The sequence below is a fragment of the Convolutriloba macropyga genome, chromosome 3, assembly GCF_964194025.1.
Source record: "Convolutriloba macropyga chromosome 3, txConMacr16.3, whole genome shotgun sequence".
NCBI classification, from domain to species: domain Eukaryota; kingdom Metazoa; phylum Xenacoelomorpha; order Acoela; family Convolutidae; genus Convolutriloba; species Convolutriloba macropyga.
In genome coordinates, this window is record NC_134470.1 from 79,938,444 (window position 1) to 79,965,125 (window position 26,682).

The window sequence follows — 26,682 nt, forward strand, 5'->3', positions numbered from 1 at the left end:
CTTGAAAAAGCTTCACTTAAGGGAGCTCAATATACTCTGGAATTTGCAGCGGGTTATACTCGTGAGTTTATATTTGACTCAAGCGTTCTGAGAGATGACGTTAGAAGAATTTTCTATGATTATGATGTTCAAGAAATACCTATCTACGACAATCAGGAAGAGTATTGGCAGGAATTGGAACTCATTGAAAACTTTTGGAAATTCCCTGCTAGTATTGAAAGTTCAGATTCAACAATTATCAACTTAGAAAACTCGATAACCTCTACAGTAATTACAGCAAGTGTAATCAAAACACCCAAATGTAGCAGGCTTGTGGCAATCAACGGTCTTGAGACACCGCCTGTCAGCGCTTGTCTTGCTCCAAAAAAACATAAACTCTAATTGAGTCTCTTAATAACTCAAACAGTTATAATCTTGTGAATTGCATTTGCTCAACCTCAATAAACTACTAATATTGCAATAAAATGTTGTTTGTTTGATTTTTTAATGTCTTGATTGATTGTTAGTCTCTCTCTAGTTTTCTCTCATTTGATTGTTAAGAGTATCTTCTGAGAAAAGAATTACTTTCAAGATGATAAATTCAATATGTTTTCCCGGTAGTACTCAAGTTTTTGTGCAAATAAATTATATCTGTTAGGTCAAGCGCAAGACATATACAGATGATTTACTTCCTTAATATCTCTGTCTTGTCTAAGTAGAGTAACAAGTGTTCACACAGACAGCTAAAAAACGTCTTTCTGAGAAAAGACGAAGGAACAATCGTCAACAACTGACATAGTTTGTTTACAAATCAAAATCTAACTGAAACTCAAACAAATTCTTATAATATTGCCCTATTGCTATACAAGTACTGTGTTAAACTGTAATAACAAAACCACCCAATGCAGACAGTTGAACATGTAAACTTATTCAAAAATACTTCATTGACACTCTCGGTCGATCGGTCTCCCAATCACAATCGAATACCACAACTACTAGTGTAAAATGACCTTCGGCAGTGACTGTAGTAGTTAGTCATAGTATACATTTAATTCTAAAAATAGATTGTTGACACAGACAGTTCTAACAACAGCACAGGCACAGCAGCAACCACTCACCTCCTTGCCTATTACTATATTTTCTTCTCATGCATGATCAAATAAGAGGTTAAAAGAAGATTTGAGCGGACTGATTGATAGAAAGAGACATAAAGACTACCGCATACACTCAACAATTTGTTTTCGACTAGTTGATGAGCCTTGATTGATGATAATGTTCGATGATTAATCATTTGATATAATTTTAATACCATGTAAAATGATGTCCACAAAAAGTTAACTTAGACTTGAAACCCCGTGCAAAAAAAATTTCACGCAATTTTAACACTTCAAAATTTTCGGATTTTCCTTAAATTTTTCAAAGTTTTTTCGATGATGAGGCTCACCAGGTAAGATGAGGTCAACAAAAAATCGTCTTTGAGACCTGAAACTCTGCGCAAAATGCATTTCACGCAATTTTAAAACTTTGAAATTTCCGCAGTGATACTTCCCAACTAACAACCAAAACAAGCCAAACCCATCGAAAACGTCTAAAACTAACAAAATTTACCAAAATTTGTCTTCCTGGGCACGCAACGGGGGGGGGGGACATTTGTGTAACCCTGTGTTTGCAACGGGGGACCCGAAAAATTTTTTCGAAATGTTCGTATTTTTTGGCGTTTTGTACCACTCTTGCCAAAACGCCAAAAAATACCAACTTTTCGAAAAAAAAAATTTTTAATGATTACATTGCCGATATTTATATATGACACAATTAGACGATAAAACAATCAGAATAAATTGGCTCAATTTTTTTCAAAGCTAATCGCAATACGATGTAGTAGGTTGACAGTTAATTGCTCAAAAAGTGTTACTTGTAAAAACTTCCTAAAAATATTTGAATTTATGCAGCAGTCAATTTATTTTTATAAAACTCTACTTTACTCGGCTGATTGGAGGAGTATCATATGTGCCTATATAGTCAGCAACTTACTCACAATTTTTTCTTGATCTTGGCAATCTTTTTGTTTTTGCGGTTCTTCACATTAGAAGGGCTACAGTCTAATACCTATGGTGCCATACGTTCTTGCTCTCGCGTCAAATCTCTGTATACTCGGTATAAAAAACGTATATATTGAATAAATGTTAAATATCTTTCACTTTTATAAAAAAAGAAAGACCGTTGTCTTGCAAGAGTCTTGTCAAAAGACGGGTTTTATTTCAAGATCTTGCAAGATATCCGTCGGTTTTGGATTCGGGTAAGGCTAATTCCAGCTTCTATATACCTTCACGCTGTGCTTCCATACTTTTAACAGACAGTGCCGAGCTCCTTTTACGATCATCCGTTTTTGCCGTTTTTTTGGTTTTTTAGAAATCTTTAAGTGGCTGTTGTTCTCAAAGAGTCACTCTTCATTTCTGGCATTCCGAAATGAGATCCATTTTTGAATAGAGTTTGCTAGATAGCTACGGGGAGCTTGCGAAAGATGTACACGTTGTAATTCCGAGTTTGTCGAATGACCTCGAACAAATCTTCACTTCAATCCAGCTCTGCTCACGCCTTATATCTCATCGCCAGTTAAACAGGTGCCTGCCTGCAGTGCGCGAGGAGCTCACAGTTGACAAGCGGTTCTAGAGAGACTTGACACTAGAGAAACACGGAAGGTTTCTATTTCTAAAACTGATGATCAACTTTCTCAAAGTGCCTGAGAAGATGTATTTAATTAATTCATTAACTTCTCCTCAAACCTACGGAGCCATTGCTAATCAAGCGCTTAGATCCGGTTTCGATTGTGAGTAGTGTGAAAGTTGATGGTGCTTCCACAACCGCGGCTTAGAAGACGGGTCGCGTCGACTACTGGTGTTGACGGACTGGATCGCCACTTATGAATGACCCGCGTCATTACTGGATCATATAAGATCTCTCCTCGGCATCTAGATCAGACGTGGTGCTTTTCGTTATTGATTTCAAAGAAAATGCTTAAACACTATTAGTATAATTTATTCAAGTTAACAGTGTTTCATTTAAATACCACTCGCAAACTCGGAATAATGTTAATAATCATCCCTATTTTTAGTGTTTGTTTGATTGCGGAAATCACAAGTTCAAGCTTGCTGCGTTTTCTTTTTTACAAAACGATCTCTTCAAGGCTACTAACTTGTGAATCGTGAACTGCTGAAAAAAAAACAAAATTCATACTTGAGCTTTGATCACGATGATTTTAATGGCTAGAATGTAAAGAGTGATCAATTGGTCGTGAATTTTTGTGAGAAAAATTTCTGAATTAAATGGATGGAAGCAGCACTTATTTCTCATTTCGGATACAGAGACCGCGGCACTGTATACCAAAAAAAAACAGCATATACTAAAATAAATGCCGCATTATGAAATAAAATTTCAAAACACTTTTTTTTTCTAAAACAGAGCATTGGGCCGAATGAATGGAACTTTGCTTTTTTGTATATGTAGGCATTCCCTAATTTTTACAAACGTTTTTTATTCAAAATTTTTCAAAAAAATAGGGAAAAAATAATAAACCAGAATATCTAAAACTAAAATTGGGCAAATTTGGAAAAAAAATTGATGACCAGTTAACCACCATCATGTTTCTAATGCATTTTTAGCCCCAATTTGTTTCACGGCCCTCAAAACAGGGTTGAATTTGAAAAACAGTTGAATAAAGCGATGGATGCTGGAGAAAACCTTAAAGTTTATTGCCTTGTCTAAAATGTCGCAGTTAAACAAGCACATTAAAATTTATTAGCTCTTAAAACACCACACTCAGCCTTAGCATCCCAGTGTCTGTCGTTTTATCCCGCTTTTCCCGACTCTGTATCTCGACAAACTGAACAAAAATTACAAATAGGACAAAATGTGAAATTGTAAAATTGACGTACTTGGTACAAGCAAAGATATGTACTTGGTACCTAGTAGAGAATCGCCCCGCTTTCTCTGCTATTCAGTACCACAATGTTAATAGGCCTACAATGTACATAGCCAAATATCAGTCTAAGCGCAATTGCAGACGGCTGTTCACGGCCATGCCTCTCATGCGCTGTGGGATGTAATCCGGAAACCGTGAGTCGGTTATCGCGGCGAAGCGTGCCCACCGACCCGCCAGTCGGAACTTCTTTTCGCTTTGTATTCCAATTCGGTTAATTGCCATAGCATGATTTAATTAATTCTATTCAGTTTAACATAGTAAACGAATGCGCGGAACGTTATAAGTAACCTCTGATTGGTTAACAAATTGTTCGCTTAAATTTTATTAAAGAATATCCCCCTTTTGCAAAAGGGGGGCAATTGTTGAAAAGATCCGAAAAGTTTAATGGAAAAAAATTATCGATCGGCTTCTGTGTGTTAGACCATATGCTCAATTTCGTTGAATAACATCGTTCTTATTCGTCGTTTGAAAAAGAGATAAGTTGTTGACGCAGATATGCTAAAAAATGCAGATATGTTAAAAAAGAAGCTAAGGAATTGCAGAACAGAAGCACTATTTCTCATAAAGAGAGTAACAGTTTCAAAAGTAAAGCTGAATTTTAATTAATGATATATAAATTATTTAATAACTAATTTGCCATATTATTAATATTCCATGCATTTTAATAATAATAAGAAAAAGGGCAGCTGAAAACAGGCTACTGTAGGCCTAATGCTGTTCCGCTGCGATTACGCAGAAACCACAATTATTATTATTAATTAATTTAAGCACCAATTTGTGAATTAATACTCGATATATTACTTTTCAAAATAGCACTTTTAGCTTCAAAGTGAAACCAATATTTTGTCACCGTTCTCCGCAGAAACAAGTTCATTTGGCCTAAAATTCGCTTTTACGAAAATAATTATTAAAAAAATATTTAAGTTAAATTTGAGAAGCCAAAAGTCCCCACGAGTACAAATTAGTAAGAAAAGTTTCTGGTAAAAAAAACGATTCCAGTGTTATTTATCACTAGGGTTGTTGACAGCTCCAGTGAACAGCGTAATTCCAGATGTCGGCTGGTAGATGAAGTAGAGATAAGGCGAGGTCACGTGAAAGGCGAGGTCACGTGATAAAAAGGGCAGCTGAAAACAGGCTACTGTAGGCCTAATGCTGTTCCGCTGCGATTACGCAGAAACCACAATTATTATTATTAATTAATTTAAGCACCAATTTGTGAATTAATACTCGATATGTTACTTTTCAAAATAGCACTTTTAGCTTCAAAGTGAAACCAATATTTTGTCACCGTTCTCCGCAGAAACAAGTTCATTTGGCCTAAAATTCGCTTTTACGAAAATAATTATTAAAAAAATATTTAAGTTAAATTTGAGAAGCCAAAAGTCCCCACGAGTACAAATTAGTAAGAAAAGTTTCTGGTAAAAAAACGATTCCAGTGTTATTTATCACTAGGGTTGTTGACAGCTCCAGTGAACAGCGTAATTCCAGATGTCGGCTGGTAGATGAAGTAGAGATAAGGCGAGGTCACGTGAAAGTTGACCTTCCTTATTACCGGTCGCGAACATCGTTTAGTCGTATTCAATGTTGCAGCTACAGCTTCGGTTCCCTCTTCGTCAATGTCTACGAAGCACTTCTGAAGGAAGGCACTCACGAACAAACCCTCCTCAGGGCTAAAACCAAACGATAGATAACCTGAAATTGATACCCCCAGGTCGAGGTTTCCAGACCGAAATGACCTCTAGTCAGACCAGCTTCGAGCTCAGACTTGGGCACGGTGCGCTCAAATAACATGACCTTCTTTGCAATTGACATCTTCAATAACTCGTCAAAGATAGGAATAAAAAAAACTAAATTCATTAACCGTCATTGATACACTAAAAATATTCGAAACGGAGTTATTATTAATATCATTCTTGACACCCAAGAAGAACCAGTATCTAGTTCCTGCCAAGGTCAAGATGTCAACGCCTTTTCAGTACATTTCATTAAAGAAATGCGCTGAAATTACCTAAGTAATGTGCTTGATGCGCTCAAATGTTCCAAAATTTTGAGAAGACACTGATACTTAAAATTTTCAGCCCATCTTAAGCGCTTTTCTGATATAATTTTAGCTTATTTGTTGCGCCAATTTCCGCACTTAATATCGACGCATTTCTTACAAAGTTTCAGCGCAATCTGTCTCAAAGTTTCAGCGCTTTTCAGCACATTTTGTACAAAAAACTCAGCACCTTGTAAGCTCAGATAATCAATCTTTTTTTGATATTTTGATCGCATTTTATGTAAGAATGTATATAACAGTACGGCGAGCAGCTTAGTGGTTCTTTACAATTACAACACGTGATGAGCATAATGATATCCGTGTTTCGGACTGAAATTATGAAAGTACCATGCTCGACCCAAAATGGGCATAAAAAGACCATGTGAAGAGCCTATAAAGACCAAGCAAAAGACCATAAAAAGAACCAAACTGACTACGAAAATTGTATTCCTTGACTTTAGAGCACATCTGGACTTTGGCGTGACCCAAGTCTTGAGCCACAAATTGAATAATGTAAACAAGACATTGTCTGCGGGTAAAAAATGAACCACCCCAAGCTAGAGTTTTTGAACTCTAGCTCTAAAAGTCTCCATTACTACCGAGAATTTTGCTTCAGTTTATGGTTCTCGACGGGAACTGCATGTTTTTCAGAGAAGTGTGGCAAACTATCAGTTGAGTTGTTTATACTACCCAGGTTTAGACCTCGACTTATGCAAAGACTTTATAATTCTAGAAGTTTGGACCATTATTGACTATAAATAAACAGTGCCCACATCAAGTCGAGGTACAGTCCTTTCATATGTCCAGATAAAGTCTTTCCTTAACAAGCTAAGGACGAGCATGGTCTTTATCAGGTCGAACATGGTCTTTTCATGAGTTATGGATTGCACTTTCGTGGGATTAATATTATTAACTTTTCTGTAATTTTTTTGTAGGTATTAACATCTACCAGCAACACCAAACTAGCGTTGCAACAGGTAGGCCAGCTTCGAAAAATAGGTGAGATTTTGCCACAAAATCTTAAGAAACATTGAACAGTTTTAGTTAGCAATCTATATTGCGAAATTATTCGGCTGAATTCAACTGGTTAACAAAGCTCCAACAATCAACTTTTCATTGGCAATGTGTTTTGTGCGATATATTTCAGTTCGTCTGATTCTAAAATTTGTGTTTTTTTAAAAAAAAAATATATTCATAAAATCACAGTTCGTTTTCCAATAAAATATGAGAAACATTGAAAGATTTTAATGATCAAACCCGTCAACTACGTTATAAGCTGTAGCCAATTTTCAGCGAAAAAATAATTTCTTTGGTTTTAGCGTGAACACTTTAGGTCAAGCAAAAGTCGAGCATCATATTTGGATCAAACTAAAGTCCAATATCAAATATTTGGGTCGAGCCAAAGTCTAGTTGAACGATTAGGTCCAGCTAAAGCTTTTTCATGGTCTGTTTGAGTCGAGCATGGTCTTTTCATAAGTCAAGGTCTGGACCTGGGTACACAGTCCCAACGTAAAGCCCCGGTGCATCGAGTCCCGTTATTTCCGGATCAGAAAACCGGGAAAGAAACCATCCCCGAAAACTCCCCTTCAATTTAACAAATTACCGATGGGAGTTCATCAGGATAGTCAGAAAAGACTTTTAATATCACCCGCAATATTTATCAAAATCCCGATAAGAAAATATCAGGATAGTCGGGTAAAAACTCATTCTATTTTTTGCCTGCTAAATTTGTAAAATTCTACGGGGGAATTCAAAAGGAATTTCGGGAATACTTTTATTCACGTACATTCTGGCCGGTTTGTTTTCACAATGACAACTTCACAGTAGACGCTGTTTAGACTGATGAACAAGCTAATATTTCTATTAGGACAAATGATTTTGTGCAATTGTGAAAAAAGATGTTGAATGGTGTTCCAGGTCAAATATAAGCTTGTTTCTTGCAAAAGTTCAGCGCAATTCCGCACATTTCAGCCAAAGCATTCTTATGGCGTGGAATATAAGAGTCTAATATAATTGAAATAATTGTCCGCACTCAAAATCTTGCTTTTGAACCTAATTTCAAACGATTCTAAGGAATACTTTTGATTAATACTTTTTTGCAAATCTGCGAACTTTTCAAAAGATTTTAATCTTTGTCTAAATTTGGCCTTAAAGCAAATAGTTTAATTGAATTAATTTAATTGAAAAGCTATTGCTGGCAACAAAGCCAAAATTTTGAGCTCAAAAATTGTTTTTCCCGTTTTAGGTTTTTACAAATTTATGTTCAGTTTGTCGATATTTGACTTCCAACAGAAAAATTAGCTTTTTGGTATGTTTTGTCAGTTTATCGGAAGGTTAGTAAATAATGACATTGGATGTCTGAACAAAAATTTACTTTAGAAAAATTTTTTAAAATCTCTATTATTTCTGTTAATTATTTTTTAAGATTTCATGAATCAAACGACTGTTTGTGATATTTTATTTTGTTCGCAATTTCTTCTTTGTTTGGCGTCTAATAGATAATTACATTTAAGTTTAGCGGTTTGCCATTGTTTCGTTTCATTAGAAAAATTTCAACACGATAGCACTCAATATGTAAAAGAAGCGTGAGCTTTTTTATTATTTCAATTTGAATCTGTTTAGCTTACAATAATCTTAAAAATTTGATTGTTTTAGAAATTTTTGAACGCGTATTTTTCTGTTACCTTTTAATGATATTTTATGTTTTGATAGACAGTACTTCCCTATTTGTAGCTATTTATTGTGAATTATTTCAAGGCATTCTATAAATCCTTATTTTAAATTTCTGAACAGATTTTTGATTTGTCGGTTTTTGGTTAAAGAATTCATATTTGTTAATTATGAATTTCTTTCACTTTAAAGCTGGTATTTCTACTTTAGATGTATTTTCGGCAATGCAGGTTTAAAGACTTATCCTGCTGTTTTTTATTGACAAAAGAAACTTTGATTTTGCAACTCTCTGTTGTTTTTTAGTCTAGAACGCGCCGGACGTCCATAGCGGCGTCTGGAAATACGAGAAGGATCAGGACGTTCCGAGCAAATTAAGGTTTTCCTCGAGCAATTTAAACTAGTCTGCATGAAGATTACGTATGCAAATACCCTGGAACCCGTAGGTTATATAGTGCAAGGGAACACAATTTTTAAAACGCCAAAAATGACCCAATCTAAAAATAGCTAATATTTCCCCCTAATTACTGTGGATTTCTAAATTAATCATCGCTCCAAGTTAACTCAGGTTGAGGTGCCATATAGAAACCAGTATGTCCAGACTGTCTCAGACTGAAAGCGTCTATCTGCAGACGGTCTCAGACAGAAAGATCTTATACCCAGACTTTCGTGCATTCTCCATACTTTTGTGCTTTCATGGGCAGACTTTAGAGCGTTCCTCAAACTTTCATGTGTTCATGTCCAGAAATTTGTTCGATCACCAGAATTTTTTGCTTTCAGCAGACTTTAAAATTTGAAATAATTTGTGGCTAATAATGATGTACTGTAGGCTGTAAAGCATGAATTTATCAACTTCAGCTACTTTTTATAACACAAGTAAAAGTTTTAAGACTGCACTTCTTTTCGCATTCCACATTTTGCTATTGTTTTGAGCTCAAGGTAGTTTGAGCTTTTACCATTGAAGGCTGCCACTTGATTGTGTACTCTGAAGTAAGAGTGCTGCTATAAATCATCTGATAGATATTAGTTTTTTAACAAGGTTGAAAAATATTAGAAAATTAATGTCCAGATTTGTGTGATTTCAAGTCCATACATTTGTGCGTTCATGTTCAGACCTTTGTGCGTTCATTTCCAGACTTTCGTGCGTTCATCTTCAGAATTTCGTGCGTTTTTTGATGTTTTCAGACTATGGGATTTTAAACGCACGAGGCCCCCTCGTGCATTCATCGTCGGTTTGAACAACTTGATTCTGTCTGGGACCTCAAACAGGGCATTCAACTCAACTCATATTTCTTTGTGATATCTAGAGCAAACAAATTTGTGAGCTGCAACAATCACAACGTTTTTTGTCAACTCAAGTGCACATATTTTGTTATCATTTGTGTTTATCAGAGTTCTTTTCCTAACAACTCATTGAGAGAAAGGCAATTTCTTTCATTAGAGATATACTTGCTTTTATGAAAACAACTTCGTGTCACACTACGAAACAGTAGAGACAAAAAAATTGCTCAAAAGATTTACTAATTTGCAAAGAGAAATCGCCGTATTAGCATTGAGAAAACGGTTGCTTAAATAACCGGTGCTGGCACGTCTTGAAACTTATCTTTTCTCAGCAAAAATTCACAGCCATCCGTTCTTTAGTTAATTTTAGAACCAGTTTTTTTGTTACAATAAATCTAAAAATCAAATTTCACTGTGAATAAACTTTTATTATAGAAAACAAAATTATTGGGAAAGGATTTCGAATCCAATATTGAAGTATTATTCTAAATTAGCGTAATTTAGGTCTGCATCGTTTTGAATGCACATCCTTTGTTTTGATTATCTTAAAGGCACAATTTTATACCTATTATTTTTAATCACATTACTGAAAAAAGTAAAAAACAAATACGTCAAATATGTATTAAATTTGAGCACTATTTAAAAACACTACACTTGGTAAGTAACGTATTTTGTGATCATCTATCATGGAACATATGTGTTTAACGACTGTATAAAAAACTATTAAGAGTCAGTTAATAGCATTCTAAAAAAGAATTTAGTAAGTATATGATCCCTGTCAATTTCATCACAGAAGATTTCGGTTTATTTTGACACAGCTTGGTACACGTAAACTGTTTTTTTTTACGCACAGAAATCACTGAGACATCAATTTTTTCAGAAATTTGGTTTTTCCCGTAAATTTGATTTTAAAGCCTTACCCACCTTATTCCCGAAAAGTTAGCTGCTCCACATTTGAACGCATGTTCCACTCCGAGCTTCTCGAATAACGGAATCAGGTCGATCATCGCCTCCATTTTCACTTTTGGTAACCTCACATTCAGAAGAGTTCGGCTTGCTTCTCCGTACAAACTCTTCAGAGAATCAAAACCCAGAAATTTAAAGAAATCTGTAAGTTTCAAACCCTTTTCGGGCAGCAAGATACCCATGACTCAAGCTGTGTCGGCCGACTGCGCACGGTAAGGCAAGAAAGCGAGAGCAAAATTGTCTTCGTCTTTCGAGATGTAGAGAAAATTAGATTGTTGGTGCATGAAAGCCGCTTTTACAGTTTTTGTACTCGATACATGAAAATTATCGTCACGAGTTGAGCTCTTTTCGAACGGCTGCTGCCATTTTCCTTTCATATACACGGCGTTGATCAATGCGATCAATGTATCTTTCTGTGTTTCTTTAACGAGGTCTTTAATCTTTCCGTTAGTTTGTTTCTCGACCCATTTATTAACGATTTTCTCGCCAGCTGGTGTTCCGAAAGCAACAGTTCGGACATGCGCCGAGAACTCCTTCTTCAAATATTTGACGTATTCAGCTACAGGGTCAAACTTGACTTGCATAAACAGTCCATTCGCTGTGGTCAGTGTAAATTGACTATTTGATGATTGGGTGAGAACTTTGATGACGTCTTGAGCTTCTTGTCCATTACTGTCTTCAATTGAGAGAGCCTTTTCCAGTTCTGTTTTTGTGACTCCATTAGCACCATGTTTCAGCATGTACATACATATAAACACACTAATGGGAGATATAACACTGTTCTCACTTTCTTGTGAGGTAAGGAACAGATTTGTCAAAGTATGACCAAAATATGAGACTTTTCTAAAACTGTCATGGGTCGCTTTGCAAGGTGTTAAATCGTTTATATTTGCCTCGGTGTTCGAGTGTTCTGTATTGTGGGTTTTATACTGTTCTGTTTCGTTAAAGCTAGACTGTTCTGTTTTCTCGGTGTGGGACTTTTTTCGAAGATTTGTGAAGAATTTTCGCATCTTTCAAACTTAAAAAGCGAAGGAAATTTTAGTTAAGACAATCAGTTTTTGAACCGAAGTTACTTCTCTGGTCTTAACTATTACGCTTCAAGGCTCTAAACAAAATGTGGTTGTCATAAGAAATAAACTGATCACCCTTCCAAGACTAGAATGAAAACAACACAACACACTTTTCTAGTTGGATTGTTTTGGTTCATGTATGGGCAAAGTCTAGACTAACTATGAGACTGAGGAATTCACAATAACATTTGGAAGTCCACCCCTTTTAACGAGAGTAGAAAATACCACAGTGACAGAGCGTGTGCTACTGAAGAAACTTGTAGCGGATAAATAAGTTGTTTTCGCAATTGCTCCCCCCCCCCCCCCCCCCCCACTCCACCACCGCAAATATTCCTTCGGACCAATTCCTCTGCTTCAACTTAGGAAGCAAAAGTAAACAAATTGGATTTCAAATTTGCCTCAACGATCGGCGAATGCAAAGGAAGCCGAAGTAGAAGTAAGCCGACAGAATCTTATTAAGCCCTCTCATCCGCTGTGGGATGTAATCCGGAAACCGCGGGCCGGTTATCGAGGCGAGGCCGCGAAGCGCGCCCACCGGCCCGCCAGGGGCAACTTAAAATACCGGTACCCCAAAATTTTTCGGCTTACTTGACCTCATTTTCAAAATTCGGCTTGCTTGCATATCGGCTTGCTTGATCACCACCTCAACAATCGAATCGCGCTTTGCCTAAAAAATTTAACCTGAATGGTATTGCACACTCTCGTTGGTCTGTAACAAACTGATCTGCCTGGAGTTCCACATACCAAACAATAGCGTCCGAGACAGAACCCCCCAACCCCTCGTCCCTCATGACAAAACGACGCACAACAATCGCACAGCTAAAGGATAAAACTTGTTAATAATTTTGAGTTGTACCCAGGTTTATTAGCAGAGATAAGCAGGCACAGAATTCAAAGCGGTGGCCGCCGTATTGGCCGACAGGTCGTTTAGCCGACAACCGAAAAATGCGAAATTTAACCGACAATTTAAGTAAAATGAGCAATAAAACGTATTCTGAAGATGTCATTGGCCAATTTAAAACACAATTTTGTAAGCGGACAAATATACCGCAGTTTTTTTCATCAACTTGAGTAACGAAGTTCTATCCGTGGTCGAACCGTATTTTACCGCGTCTGGCCAAGCCTTGCGGGCCATGGCCATGCCTCAGCGGCCCGTGGGACTTGATATGAATCTATCACAACCGAACTACTGATTTATGGACCAATTATGAACTTTTATTACCAATTATGATAAAACTGTCGGCTAAATTTCTCATTTTTTCCTTGTCGGCTAAACGCCCTGTCGACCAATTTTCCTAGCACCCTAGATATTAATACACTACTGCATGTATTACATGCATTACCAGGCGAATTTTAATTTAAACCATGAATTCCTTTTAAAATTGGTAGGCGAGAACTTATTTGTTTTGGGCTGAGACAAATCTGAATTTAAAGTTCATGATTTATGGAAAAGATATGCAACTCGATCTCAACGAACAGACCCGCTATAATTTCAACTGCCTCAAAAATAAAGGCTGCATCTTTTCCTAAATCGCCCATTTAAAATCGACGTTTTGGGATAATTTAAAATATTTTGGATCCATTTAACAGTCCTCCCCCTTTGGTATCTATTAAATTGTCCTATCAACCCCCCCCCCCCCCCACCCCATCTAATGTGTTACCTCAAAAATTGTTCTTAACAGGCTCGCCTCAGCCTATTGAAATTCTAGAATTACTGAAAAACTAGAATTACTAAAAGCTAGAATAGAATTACTTCAAGAGGGATAGCGGACGGCTGTCCCTGCCATGCCTCTCATTGAATGTTGAATGTAATCCGGATCCGAAAACTTCTGGTCGGTGAGTCGGAAATAGCGGCCAGGAATGCCCTACTCCTAAGACACTGGTAAAAGTTCTTATTTTTCTGATCTTTACAAAAAAACTTGTTCGTATTACTAGTTTACTGTTTCAATGGACTGAAAGCTTTTTCGAAGCACCATTAATCAAATGAAATTATAATCACCATAAGTCTTGATAGGCCCAAATAGTTTCATAATACAAAAATATGCCTACCCCAGAAAAAAAACGAAATATTCCAGAGCAAATTAAGAAATAAGAATGTAGCAAAACAACCATTTTTTTAGCTAAACTGATTGGCGAAAAAATCCAACGTTAGCGTTGTTCTCGCAATTAAGGCACTTTCAAAATAAACACGTTCTAGCTGCTGATGTTGCCGTGAGTCGTAATTCGCATTCCTAGCAGGCGATGGCCATGCACTTATCTGAAGCCCATGGGTCCCGATAAGAACCTATCACCATCAAACATGACGATGCTTTGCTAAAAAAAAACAATTTTTTTCCGTTGAAAGCGAGTTTCAAGCTCGTTCATGTAAAGGTTCAGAGACTATCTTGAACCGATTTAAGAAACAGTACTTAGGTATGTCTGCCAATTCCACTAGCTCCAATTTTTCTATAAATTACCTCGCATAGTGGAAGCACTGTTTGTCGTCTTCTGAATTTCTGCTAGGCTGAACAGTGAGTGGGCTGTGTCGCCCAGAATATCAAACAAGGAAAATAAACAAGTTTTTTAATTGTTAAAGCAAGCGCTACTTTGTTACTCTGCTAGTTCCCTCTGACTCTTGTAAACAGTCGCAGCTTAGATTGTCTCGTAAAAAATAAATTTTACATGAGGCCCGTAATAATAATTCTGGCTATATAGACAACAGAGGTAAGAAACTTATATTCACATCAATGGAAAGAACAATCACCAGACAATTTATAATAGTAATAAAAGAAATAACAGAAAATCCGTGGTTCACTTCCCAAATGAACAAAACCGAAAATGCTCACAGATTCCCAACTGGTCTTGCAATTAAAAATACCCTGTGTTTAGTCTCACTAAGCAGAGATTTCTATCTTTACTTCTAAGATTCAACTTCTCAACCTGATTAGCGCTGTTTCACTCTGTGGTCTCGACAAAAAATGTCTCTGAAATGTCTCCCTCTCAAACTCTGTCGTTCTGCTTTCTGTTTTTCACTACCTTCTAAAGTTCTGTCCCACTAAACCAACTGATTTATCTAACAACTATGAAAGTTCTCTATAATCTACTCACCAAACGTGTGTTGCTTCAATTTATACTGAACCGACACCCTCTTATTTTAAGCAAACAAACTTTAACCTTAAGTAAACATTACATCTTGCACTTGAAATCTGTCACATTCCGTAGAACTGTGTTTGCTATGCAAACCAATCACCGTCAAATTGCGCTCTTTCATGCAAGTGCTGCCAACCATCGCCGAACTTCCATCTTATCTTAAAAACATTTTTGCACTCTTATGTAAACATAACACTATGCACTTGACATATCAATCACTGTTTGCTCAGTACACAATTCACGTTGCTTTCAAAAGCTCTTATCACACCATTTCCGCAATCAAAATCAACTAGCTGTAATCAACCTCTGCCAAAGACATGAGTTAAATAAAAACTAAGCGTGGCCCAAAAGTAGGAAGATGAGTCTTTCATAATTTTGAAACGGTTTCATGCAATGGCCTTCGGTTAAAGAAACCGGAAAAACTGGTTTCCTTAAAAGTTCTGAATTTGACTTCCAGGGGTCAATCGTCCTAGATGAGGGCTCAAAATGACAAAAAAACAGCGTCGCGAAAAGTCTGTCCACGTGTGAACACACCCACACATTTTTACACCATAATTCCAAGTAGTAACCCAGCAATCACTGCGCACACTTTTCAACGGCCTCCTGAATGACCAAAATTCCGAACGCCATAACTCGGGATATAGTTGAAAACGCCATAACTCGGGATATCATATCGTCTTCGGCTCAACTTTTCTAGCAACTATAGGGTGCCATCAAGCTGACCGCAACGTTTCAAAGCCAACGGATTGACCGTTACGAGTCATTTGCAATTTGAATTTTTTTAAAGGCTTCATGCCGGCCAAATTTCAAAAAATCCGCATGCAGGAAATCTGACCGTGGTTGGTACATTTTGTCACCAACTGTACTAGGATATCATATCACTTTTAACTCATTAAAAACTTTCAAATCAACCTCCTTCAATTGGCAATGGGCTGAATTGAAAAAATGCAACTGGCCACGTAACCGCACTGTATATGAACAGTCATTAGGAGAACATCCCTACAAAAACCATAGATGTCCAGGCTTTATGAGTAAAACTTAAACAGCTGTGGTTCAACAGGTTTTTTACCCCACTTATCTTTGTCAATCTGAAATCAAATGCAAACTCTCTTCAAATTACCAAGATCATTTGAAACCTAAGTTTCATCTTCAAGGGATATCTAGAGTTATCTTAATCTGATCACTTATTCAGATGTTGGCCTGATGTACAAATACAACTTTGCTAAATAACCGTAATAAACAGCTCAATATGCTCTTGTTCAGTAGGTTGATTTAAGATATATCAGTTAACTTCCTCTCTAGCGCTTTTGAAGCAATAACCTAATATTGATAATGCTAAAATAAAATGAGACCTAAATCTCTAATGTATGTCGCCTGAATTGCTTAAGTCCACTAGGTATTTGCTTAAGGTAAAACTATGCGTTCTACACTGTTTCCTGATCTGTAATTCAAATGAGGTCTGCTATTTTGAACTTGGCTGTAAGGAAATTAAAAGACGCGTTTAAAGCCAGAATTTTTGCAACTAGACAATCAACAATGGGAAAATATTCATTCTCTTTTCTGTTTGGCTGACATTGATCTATCGCATGATCACATGTTTTATAAAGTTTATAGAGAATTACTCCAAAAATAGCTGCGAAACGAATTAAAAATGAGTGATTTTGGGTAATCCTATATTCCCATGTTCGGTTGCATTATATTTATAACAATTTCCATCGCATTGTCATGGCCTACCAATTGTTATAAATTACCAAAAATACTCAAACATCACGAACAAACTACTATAAAATTTTGTTGATTTTAGTCCAAGAAAACGCTTTATGCTACAATATCATGTATTTTTGTTTCCATTAACATGTCTACTTCAAAACTCGACACTGTCCAATAATCTTGTTTTTTTTATCTAATCAAGAAATGATGCGTCTGAGCCAAAACGTGTCTGGCTAGGTGAACAGAGTAATACACAATTTTGCATAGGAGGTGGGGGTATGTCACATATGCAACTATCGATATGTAAGCATGTTGGTTATAGATTATATAAAACTAGCAGGCCCGCAAAAGCATCACAAGAAAATCATTTAAAAGAAAAGATAGCTTAAAAAATCAGATTTTTTAGCACCACCTGGGGCCGGAACCTATGCCCCTTGTTCAAAAGCAATAGGTATTACGTTTGGTTACCGATGTTTGGCTTGTGTATATTACCCTATGTGCAAACAATTTTTTGTCCAACCACGTTTTCTGCTTAACCATTTTGCATATTTAAAAAGCGCTAAAACTTGTACAGATAACGATATTCTACATGGTGGCATAGTGTAACTCATGTTCTACGTTAGGCTGCATGTTTAAGAACCGTATGTAACATGCGATGATACGAAGCTTAAACATGCGAAAGAGAAAAGAGAGAAGAATGAAACGGGAGAGAAAACACAGAGAAAGAGAAAACGAACGCCGAAAAAAAAGAACAGGAAAGAGATAAACAAAAGAGAGAACAGAAAAAGGGAAAACCAGAACAGAAGAGAAAAGACAGAGAAACGAAACACAAAAAAGATAAATGAAAGAGGGAACAGAGAAAAACACGAAAAAAGAAAACCAAGACAGAAAAGAAAGAGAGAAAAGAAAGAGAGTCAAGAAAGAGAGAAAAGAAATCGAAAAACGAAAAACAGAAATGAAAGAAAAGTAAATCAAAAAAGTGAAAAGCAAAAAAAGAGCAAAGCGAGAGAAAAAGAAAGAAGACAGAAAAAAAGAAATGCAGAAAAAGAACAGGAAAAAAGAGAGAAAAGGCACAGAGAAAAGCAAAAAAGAAAAGAAGAGAAAAGAAAAGAGAGAAGAGAGAAAAAAGAAAGAAGGGAAAAAAGACAGGAAAAAAGCAGACAAGAAACGATACAGAAAAAAGAGAAAGAAGCGAAAGAAAGAAGAAAAAAGAAAAAGGAAGGCACAAGAGAAAGAAGAAAAAGAAAAAGAAAAAATAAAAGCAGAAAGAAAGAACAAAAAAGAGGAAAGAAAAAGAGGCAAGAGAGAAAAAAAGAGAGAAAAGCAAGACAGAAAATAGACGGAAAAAAACAGAGAAGAAATGCAGAAAAGAAAACGCAAGAGAAAGGAAAAACAGAAAGGAGAAAAAATAGCGAAAACCCAAAGAAAAAACGAAAGAGAGGAACCAAAGAAAGGCATAAAAGAACAGAAGAGAAAAAGAGAATTGAATGACAAAAAATTGAAAGAGGAAACAAAAAAGAGAAAGGCAGAAAAAGAACAGAACAAAGAGAAAAGAAACGAAAGAGAAAAGTAAGGAAGACAAATGAGCAGAAAAGAAAGAGGAAAAAAGAGAAGACAGAAAAGAGAGAAAATGGAAGAAAGAGAAAAGCAAGCGAGAGAAGAAAGACCGAAAAGAAAAAGAAAAGCAAGAGATAAAAAGAAAGAAAAAAGAGAAAAGACAGCGAAAAGGAGAGAAACGAAATAGAAAGAAGACTAAAAAGAATAACCGAAAAGAAAGAGAAAAAACCAAGAGAGAAAAGGACAGAAAAAAGACAGAACAGAAAAGCAGACAAATTAAAAAGAAAAAACAAAAATTAAGAGAAACGGAGAAAAGATATCGAACGAAAAACAATAGCGAAAAGCAATTCAAAAAAGAAAAGAAAAGAGAGAAAAGCAAGAGAGAAATGAAAGAAAAGAAAAAAAAGCAGAGTAGAGATAGAGAGAAAAGATAAAAACAATAAAAAGATAGAACAGAAAAAGAAAAAAAGAAAGAAAAGAAGGACGAAAACGAAGGAGAGAAAAGAAAGTGAAAAGCAAGATAGAAAAAAAGAGACAAAATGAAGAAGAGGGCAGAAAAAAAAGAGAAAAGCAAGAGATAAAGAAAAAACAGAAAGAAAATAGAAAATAACAAAGAAGTAAAGAAAAAAAACATTAAAAAGGAACAAAAGCGAAGAATGGAAGAAAAGGTAAAAAAAAACAAAGAGAAAAAAAAACAGAGAATAGAAGGTGAAAAAAGGAGAAAGTAAACAAACAAAAGAGAAGAAAGGCAGCAAAACAAGAAAAGCAAAAGCGAAAAAAACACAAAACAAAGAAGGAAAAGAAACAGAAGAGCAAAGAAATACAGAAACGAAAGACAGGAAAGAGAAAACCAAGAGAGTAAAGAAAAAGAACAGAAAGAGAGCAAAGAAAGAACAAAGAAGATAAAAAGATAGACAAAAACTAAAGAGGAAAGAAAGCGAAAAGAAGAGAAAAGGAGAGAAAACGATAGAGAGAAAAGAGACGGAAACGAAAGATAGAGAAAGAAGAAAAAGAAAAGCAAGAGAGAAAGGCAGAGAGAAAAGACAGAACAGAAAGAGAAAAAAACGATAGAGAGAAAAGATACGGAAACGAAAGAAAGAAGATAAAGAAAAGAAAGAAAAGGCAGAAGACAGTCAGAACAGAAAGAGAAAAGCAAGAGAAAGAAAAAACAGAAAGAAAAGCGAAAAGAATCAAAAATTGAAGAAAAAAGAGAAAAACAAAAGAGAAAGGCATTAGAAAGAAAGACAGAAAAGAAAAGAAAAAAAGAAAAAAAAAGAAAAAACAAACAAAAGAGAAGAAAAGCAGAAAAACAGAAAAGAGAAAAGAAACAAAAGAGAAAAGAAAAGAAGAGAAAAGTGATGAAGAAAGACCGAAAGGAAAGAGAAAAGGAGGCGAAGAGAAAGAAAGAAGCAAAAGAGAAGAGACAGAAAAGAAAGAGAAAGGAAAGAGAGAGAGAGAGGAGAGAAGAAAAGACAGAAAAAAAAGGTGAGAAGACAGAAAAATAAGAAGAAAACAAAGCGGGAAAAGCAAATCTGAAAAGAACGAGAAAAGAAAACGAAGAGAAAGGAATGATACAAAAATAGAGAAAAATAGAATAGACAGAGAAAAAGAAGCAATACAGATTAAAGAGAAAGAAACGAAAAAAGAAGAGAAAAGCAAGAAAACAAAGCAGAAGAAAAGCAGGAAACGATGGAAAATAGAAATGAGAGCGAGAAAAAGAAGAAAGAGATAAGAGTAAATCATAACAGAAAACAGAACAGAAAAAAGAGACAAAAGACAGAAAAGAAACATAAGCAAGAGAAAAAAGAGAAGAGCAAGACAGAAAAGAAAGAGACGAGCAAGAGAGAAAAGAAAGAAACGAAAGAAAGGAAAGACAGAAAAGAAGGACAGGAAAAAATTGCGAAAGAAGGACAATAACGAAAGACAGAAAAAGAGAAGCGACAGAGAAGAGAGAAAACGAGAAGGAACGAGAAACTGAAGAGAGAAACGAGAGAAGAGCAAAGAGGGCAAAAAGAATGAGAAAAAGACAGAAGAGAAAAAGACAAAACAAAGACAAAAGAAAGACAGAGGAAATGCAAAAAAAGAGAAAAGAAATAGATAAACGAAAGAGAAAAAAAAAGATGAGAAAAAACAGAAAGAAGAAAATTGAAAAACAAGAGAATAGAAAGTGAAAAGAAAGGAAAAAAGAGAACAAAAAGACAGAAAAAAGAGAAAGAAACGATACAGAGAAAAGAGACAGAAACGAAAATAAAAAGAAAAGAAAGAAAAGGCAGAAGACAGTCAAAACAAAAAGAGAACAGCAAGAGAAAGACAAAATGGAAAGGAAAGCGGAAAGAACGAAAAATTGAAGAAAAAATGAAAGAGAAGAACAGAAGAGAAAGGCATTAGAAAGAAAAGCAAAAAAGAATAGAAAAAAGGAACACAAGGAATTCAATGGAACAAAAAAGAGAAGAAAGGCAGAAAAAGAAACAGAAAAGAGAAAAGAAACAGAAGAAAAAAGAGAGCAAGAGAAAAGAAAGATAAAGAGGTAGACAGAAAGGAAAGAGAAAAGAAAGCAAAAAGACGCGAAAAAGAGAGACAGAAAAAGGAAGACCGAAAGGAACGAGAGGGGAGAGAAAAATACAGAAATAAAGACAGAAAAGAGAGAAAAGACAGAACCTAAAAAATACAAAGAAGGTAAGGAGAGAAAAGAAAGCGCGAAAAGCAAATCAGAAATTCAGGAAAAAAGAAAAAGAAGAGAAAAGCAGGATACAAAGGGAGAGAAAAAAATCCAGAAAAGAAAGAGAAACAAAACAATACAGAGAGAATAAAAAGAAACGAAAATAAAGAAGCAAAAGAAAAAGCAACAAAAAAAGCAGAAGGCAGAAAAAAATAGAAAAATGGAAATGAGAGCGAGAAAAAAAGAGATAAAGGAAGGCAGATGAAGAGAAAAAAGAAGAGAAAAGAGACGAAAGGCCAAAAAGAAAAAGAGAAAAGAAAGAAAGGAAAAAAGGAAAGGCAGAAAAGAAGGTCAGAATAAGGACAGAAGAAAGACAGAGACGAAAGACAGTAAAGAAAGAGAAGCGAGAGTCAAGGGCAAAAAAGGAAAAAGAACGAGAAAGTGAAGAGAAACAAGAGAGAAGAACAAAAGAGGGCAAAAGGAATGAGAAAGGCAGAAAAAGAACAGAAAAGAAAACGAGAAAAGAAAGACAGAAGAGAAAAAGACAAAACAAAGGCAAAAGAAAGGCAGACAGGAAACACAGAAAAGACAATCAACTACCCATTTTTTTATCCCAGGAAATTATAAACCATTTTCCTCACTACTTGGGCTCGAATCCATGACCCTCGCTTCACAGCCATAGTCTAATCCCATTGCGCTACCGAAGCCTGTTGCGTTTGTCTGTTGAACTGGCTACATGCCCAAAGTTTTTGTCAATGGCTCTTTTGTCTCGCTTCTTTTTGCCAAGCTGTATGCTTAAAGAGCAAAACACAATTGCAGATTAGACGCTTAAGCGTGGTGGTGTATGCTGCATGTTTAAGGGCCGTTAAACATGTGACGATAGTAGCGCTGTTAACCATTGCGCTCAAATGCAATTTACATTCAATATATTAGATGAGGGGGAGAGAAAGGAATGGAGAAAGAAATAAAAGATGAAGGAATAAAGAAATAACAAAAGGAATATATAAATTTAAAAAGCAAAGAAACGAAGAAGGGAAGAAAAAGACAACCCAATCCCAAATTTGATTCCGAGAACATTATACATCTTTTTCCTCCCCTACTTGGGCTTGAACCCATGTCCCTTGCTTGACAGCTACAGGTATAATCCCTTGTGCTACAGACGCCTGCTGCTGCTGTCAATCGGTACTGGCTACATAAGCAAAATTTTTATCAATGTCTTTTTTGTTTCGCTTGTTTTTGCTAAGCCGTATGCTTAATGAGCGAAAAAAACATTTGCAGAGCAAGCTCTTAGGCATGATTGTGTGGACTGCATTTTTAAGGATCGTTAAAACATGTGAACATAGGAGCGCTGCTAAACATTGCGTTCAAGTGCTTACATTTAATATAGTAGATGAGAGGGAGAGAAAGAGATGGTGAAAGAAAGAAAAGATAAAGGAACAAAGAAAGAACAAAAAGAAGATAGAAGTAACAAATAAAAGCAAAGAAATGAAGAGCGGAAGAAAAAGACAACCAACTACCAATTTTTTATCCCAGTAAACGATGCATCCTGTTCCTCCACAACTCGGGATCGAACCCATGCCCCTTTCTTCACAACCACAGGTCCAGGAACGAGAAACTGAAGAGAGAAACGAGAGAAGAGCAAAGAGGGCAAAAAGAATGAGAAAAAGACAGAAGAGAAAAAGACAAAACAAAGACAAAAGAAAGACAGAGGAAATGCAAAAAAAGAGAAAAGAAATAGATAAAGGAAAGAGAAAAAAAAAGATGAGAAAAAACAGAAAGAAGAAAATTGAAAAACAAGAGAATAGAAAGTGAAAAGAAAGGAAAAAAGAGAACAAAAAGACAGAAAAAAGAGAAAGAAACGATACAGAGAAAAGAGACAGAAACGAAAATAAAAAGAAAAGAAAGAAAAGGCAGAAGACAGTCAAAACAAAAAGAGAACAGCAAGAGAAAGACAAAATGGAAAGGAAAGCGGAAAGAACGAAAAATTGAAGAAAAAATGAAAGAGAAGAACAGAAGAGAAAGGCATTAGAAAGAAAAGCAAAAAAGAATAGAAAAAACGAACACAAGGAATTCAATGGAACAAAAAAGAGAAGAAAGGCAGAAAAAGAAACAGAAAAGAGAAAAGAAACAGAAGAGAAAAGAGAGCAAGAGAAAAGAAAGATAAAGAGGTAGACAGAAAGGAAAGAGAAAAGAAAGCAAAAAGACGCGAAAAAGAGAGACAGAAAAAGGAAGACCGAAAGGAACGAGAGGGGAGAAAAAAATACAGAAATAAAGACAGAAAAGAGAGAAAAGACAGAACCTAAAAAATACAAAGAAGGTAAGGAGAGAAAAGAAAGCGCGAAAAGCAAATCAGAAATTCAGGAAAAAAGAAAAAGAAGAGAAAAGCAGGATACAAAGGGAGAGAAAAAAATCCAGAAAAGAAAGAGAAACAAAACAATACAGAGAGAATAAAAAGAAACGAAAGATAAAGAAGCAAAAGAAAAAGCAACAAAAAAAGCAGAAGGCAGAAAAAAATAGAAAAATGGAAATGAGAGCGAGAAAAAAAGAGATAAAGGAAGGCAAATGAAGAGAAAAAAGAGAAGAGAAAAGAGACGAAAGGCCAAAAAGAAAAAGAGAAAAAGAGAAGGCTCTTTTGTCTCGCTTCTTTTTGCCAAGCTGTATGCTTAAAGAGCAAAACACAATTGCAGATTAGACGCTTAAGCGTGGTGGTGTATGCTGCATGTTTAAGGGCCGTTAAACATGTGACGATAGTAGCGCTGTTAACCATTGCGCTCAAATGCAATTTACATTCAATATATTAGATGAGGGGGAGAGAAAGGAATGGAGAAAGAAATAAAAGATGAAGGAATAAAGAAATAACAAAAGGAATATATAAATTTAAAAAGCAAAGAAACGAAGAAGGGAAGAAAAAGACAACCCAATCCCAAATTTGATTCCGAGAACATTATACATCTTTTTCCTCCCCTACTTGGGCTTGAACCCATGTCCCTTGCTTGACAGCTACAGGTATAATCCCTTGTGCTACAGACGCCTGCTGCTGCTGTCAATCGGTACTGGCTACATAAGCAAAATTTTTATCAATGTCTTTTTTGTTTCGCTTGTTTTTGCTAAGCCGTATGCTTAATGAGCGAAAAAAACATTTGCAGAGCAAGCTCTTAGGCATGATTGTGTGGACTGCATTTTTAAGGATCGTTAAAACATGTGAACATAGGAGCGCTGCTAAACATTGCGTTCAAGTGCTTACATTTAATATAGTAGATGAGAGGGAGAGAAAGAGATGGTGAAAGAAAGAAAAGATAAAGGAACAAAGAAAGAACAAAAAGAAGATAGAAGTAACAAATAAAAGCAAAGAAATGAAGAGCGGAAGAAAAAGACAACCAACTACCAATTTTTTATCCCAGTAAACGATGCATCCTGTTCCTCCACAACTCGGGATCGAACCCATGCCCCTTTCTTCACAACCACAGGTCCAATCCATTGCGCTTCCGACGCCTGTTACTGTTGTCAACTGAAAAATATTGCTCGATGGCTTTTTGTCTCGCTTGTTTTTGTTAAGCCGTATGCTTAATGAGCGAAAAAAAACATTTGCAGATCAGGCACTTAAGCATGGGCGTGTAGGCAGCATGTTTAGGAATCGTTAATTGTTTAAAGAATGTGAAGATAGGAGCGTTGTTAACCATTTCGTTCAAGTGCGACCTAAATTTAATATATTAGATATAGAAGAACCAATAAGATGGGAAATAAAGAAGGGAGCAAGGAAACACAGTAGTGGATGAAAAACAAGATTCAACATTTTTGACACAAAAAACAGAGGCCATATTTTGCACCAACTCAGTCTCGAACCAATGCCCCTCGCTTCACAGCTACAGGTCTAATAACTTGCACTACCAACGCCTGTTACTGCTGTCTCTCCGTAGTGGCTACATACGAATATTGGTCGATGGCTTTTTGTCTAGCTTGTTTTTGCTAAGCTGTATGCTTCATGAGCAGAAAAACAATTGCAGATCCGGCAGCTAAACATGGCCGTGTAGGCTGCATGTATAAGAATAGTTAAAACTTGTGAATATAGTAGCGTTGTTAACCATTGCGTTCAAGTGCGAATTACATATAATATATTAGATATAGAAGAATAAACAAGAAGGGAAATAAAGAAGGGAGCAAGAACGAAAACAGGATTCACCATTTTTGAGCCAAAAAACAGAAGCTGGAGCGGTGATAACCGTTGCGTTCAAGTGCGACTTACATTTAATATAACAGATGAGAGGAAGAGAATGAAATGGAGAAAGTAAACAAAGATGAAGGAACAAAGAACAAAAAGAAGATACAAGTAACAAATAAAAGCGAAGAAATGAGGAAGGGAAGAAAAAGACAATCTCACCGTTTTTATTTATTTATCCCAGGAAATGATAAATCCTTTTCCTCCCTACTTGGGCTCGAATCCATGACCCTCGCTTCACAGCCGTAGTCTAATCCCATTGCGCTACCGAAGCCTGTTGCGTTTGTCTGCTGAACTGGCTACATACGCAAAGTTTTGGTCAATGGCTTTTTTGTATCGCTTCTTTTTGCTAAGCTGTATGCTTAAGGAGCAAAACACAATAGCAGATTAGACGCTTAAGCGTGGTGGTGTATGCTGCATGATTAAGGGCCGTTAAACATGTGACGATAGTAGCGCTGTTAACCATTGCGCTCAAATGCAATTTACATTCAATATATTAGATGAGGGGGAGAAAGGAATGGAGAAAGGAATAAAAGATGAAGGAATAAAGAAATAACAAAAGGAATATATAAATTCAAAAAGCACAGAAACGAAAAAGGGAAGAAAAAGTCAACCAAATCCCAAATTTAATTCCGAATACATTATACATCCTTTTCCTCCCCTACTTGGGCTTGAACCCATGTCCCTCACTTCACAGCTAGAGGTATAATCCCTTGTGCTACAGACGCCTGCTGCTGCTGTCAATCGGTACTGGCTACATAAGCAAAATTTTTATCAATGTCTTTTTTGTTTCGCTTGTTTTTGCTAAGCCGTATGTTTAATGCGCGAAAAAAAAAAACATTTGCAGAGCAGGCTCTTAGGCATGATTGTGTGGACTGCATTCTTAAGGTTCGCTAAAACATGTGAACACAGGAGCGCTGCTAAACATTGCGTTCAAGTGCTTACATTTAATATAGTAGATGAGAGGGAGAAAAAGAAATGGTGAAAGAAAGAAAAGATAAAAGAATAAAGAAAGAACAAAAAGAAGATAGAAGTAACAAATAAAAGCAAAGAAATGAAGAGCGGAAGAAAAAGACAACCAACTACCAATTTTTTATCCCAGTAAACGATGCATCCTGTTCCTCCACAACTCGGGATCGAACCCATGTCCCTCTCTTCACCACCACAGGTCTAATCCATTGCGCTACCGACGCCTGTTACTGTTGTCAACTGAAAAATAATGGTCGATGGCTTTCTGTCTCGCTTGTTTTTGCTAAGCCGTATGCTTAATGAGCAAAAAAAACATTTGCAGAGCAGGCACTTAAACATGGTCGTGTAGGCTGCATGTTAAAGAATCGTTAATTGTTTAAAGAATGTGAAGATAGGAGCGTTGTTAACCATTTCGTTCAAGTGCGACTTATATTTAATATATTAGATATAGAAGAATCAATA

General features: G+C 36.1%; 2 protein-coding genes across 2 annotated transcripts in view; one reads left to right on the plus strand and one right to left on the minus strand.

Moving 5' to 3' along the window:
- LOC142336504 (protein SSUH2 homolog) overlaps positions 1-26,682 on the plus strand; it is a 611,495-nt gene that overhangs the window by 460,185 nt on the left and 124,628 nt on the right. The gene's annotated exons all lie outside the window — the stretch shown is intronic.
- LOC142336757 (leukocyte elastase inhibitor-like) lies at positions 4,979-11,956 on the minus strand. Its single transcript, XM_075385668.1, has 3 exons — positions 11,102-11,956; positions 10,869-11,068; positions 4,979-5,628 (listed from the first exon to the last, which is right to left on the minus strand). Exons 1-3 carry the CDS (start codon positions 11,918-11,920, stop codon positions 5,397-5,399), a joined length of 1,251 nt encoding a protein of 416 aa, XP_075241783.1. The 5' UTR covers positions 11,921-11,956; the 3' UTR covers positions 4,979-5,396.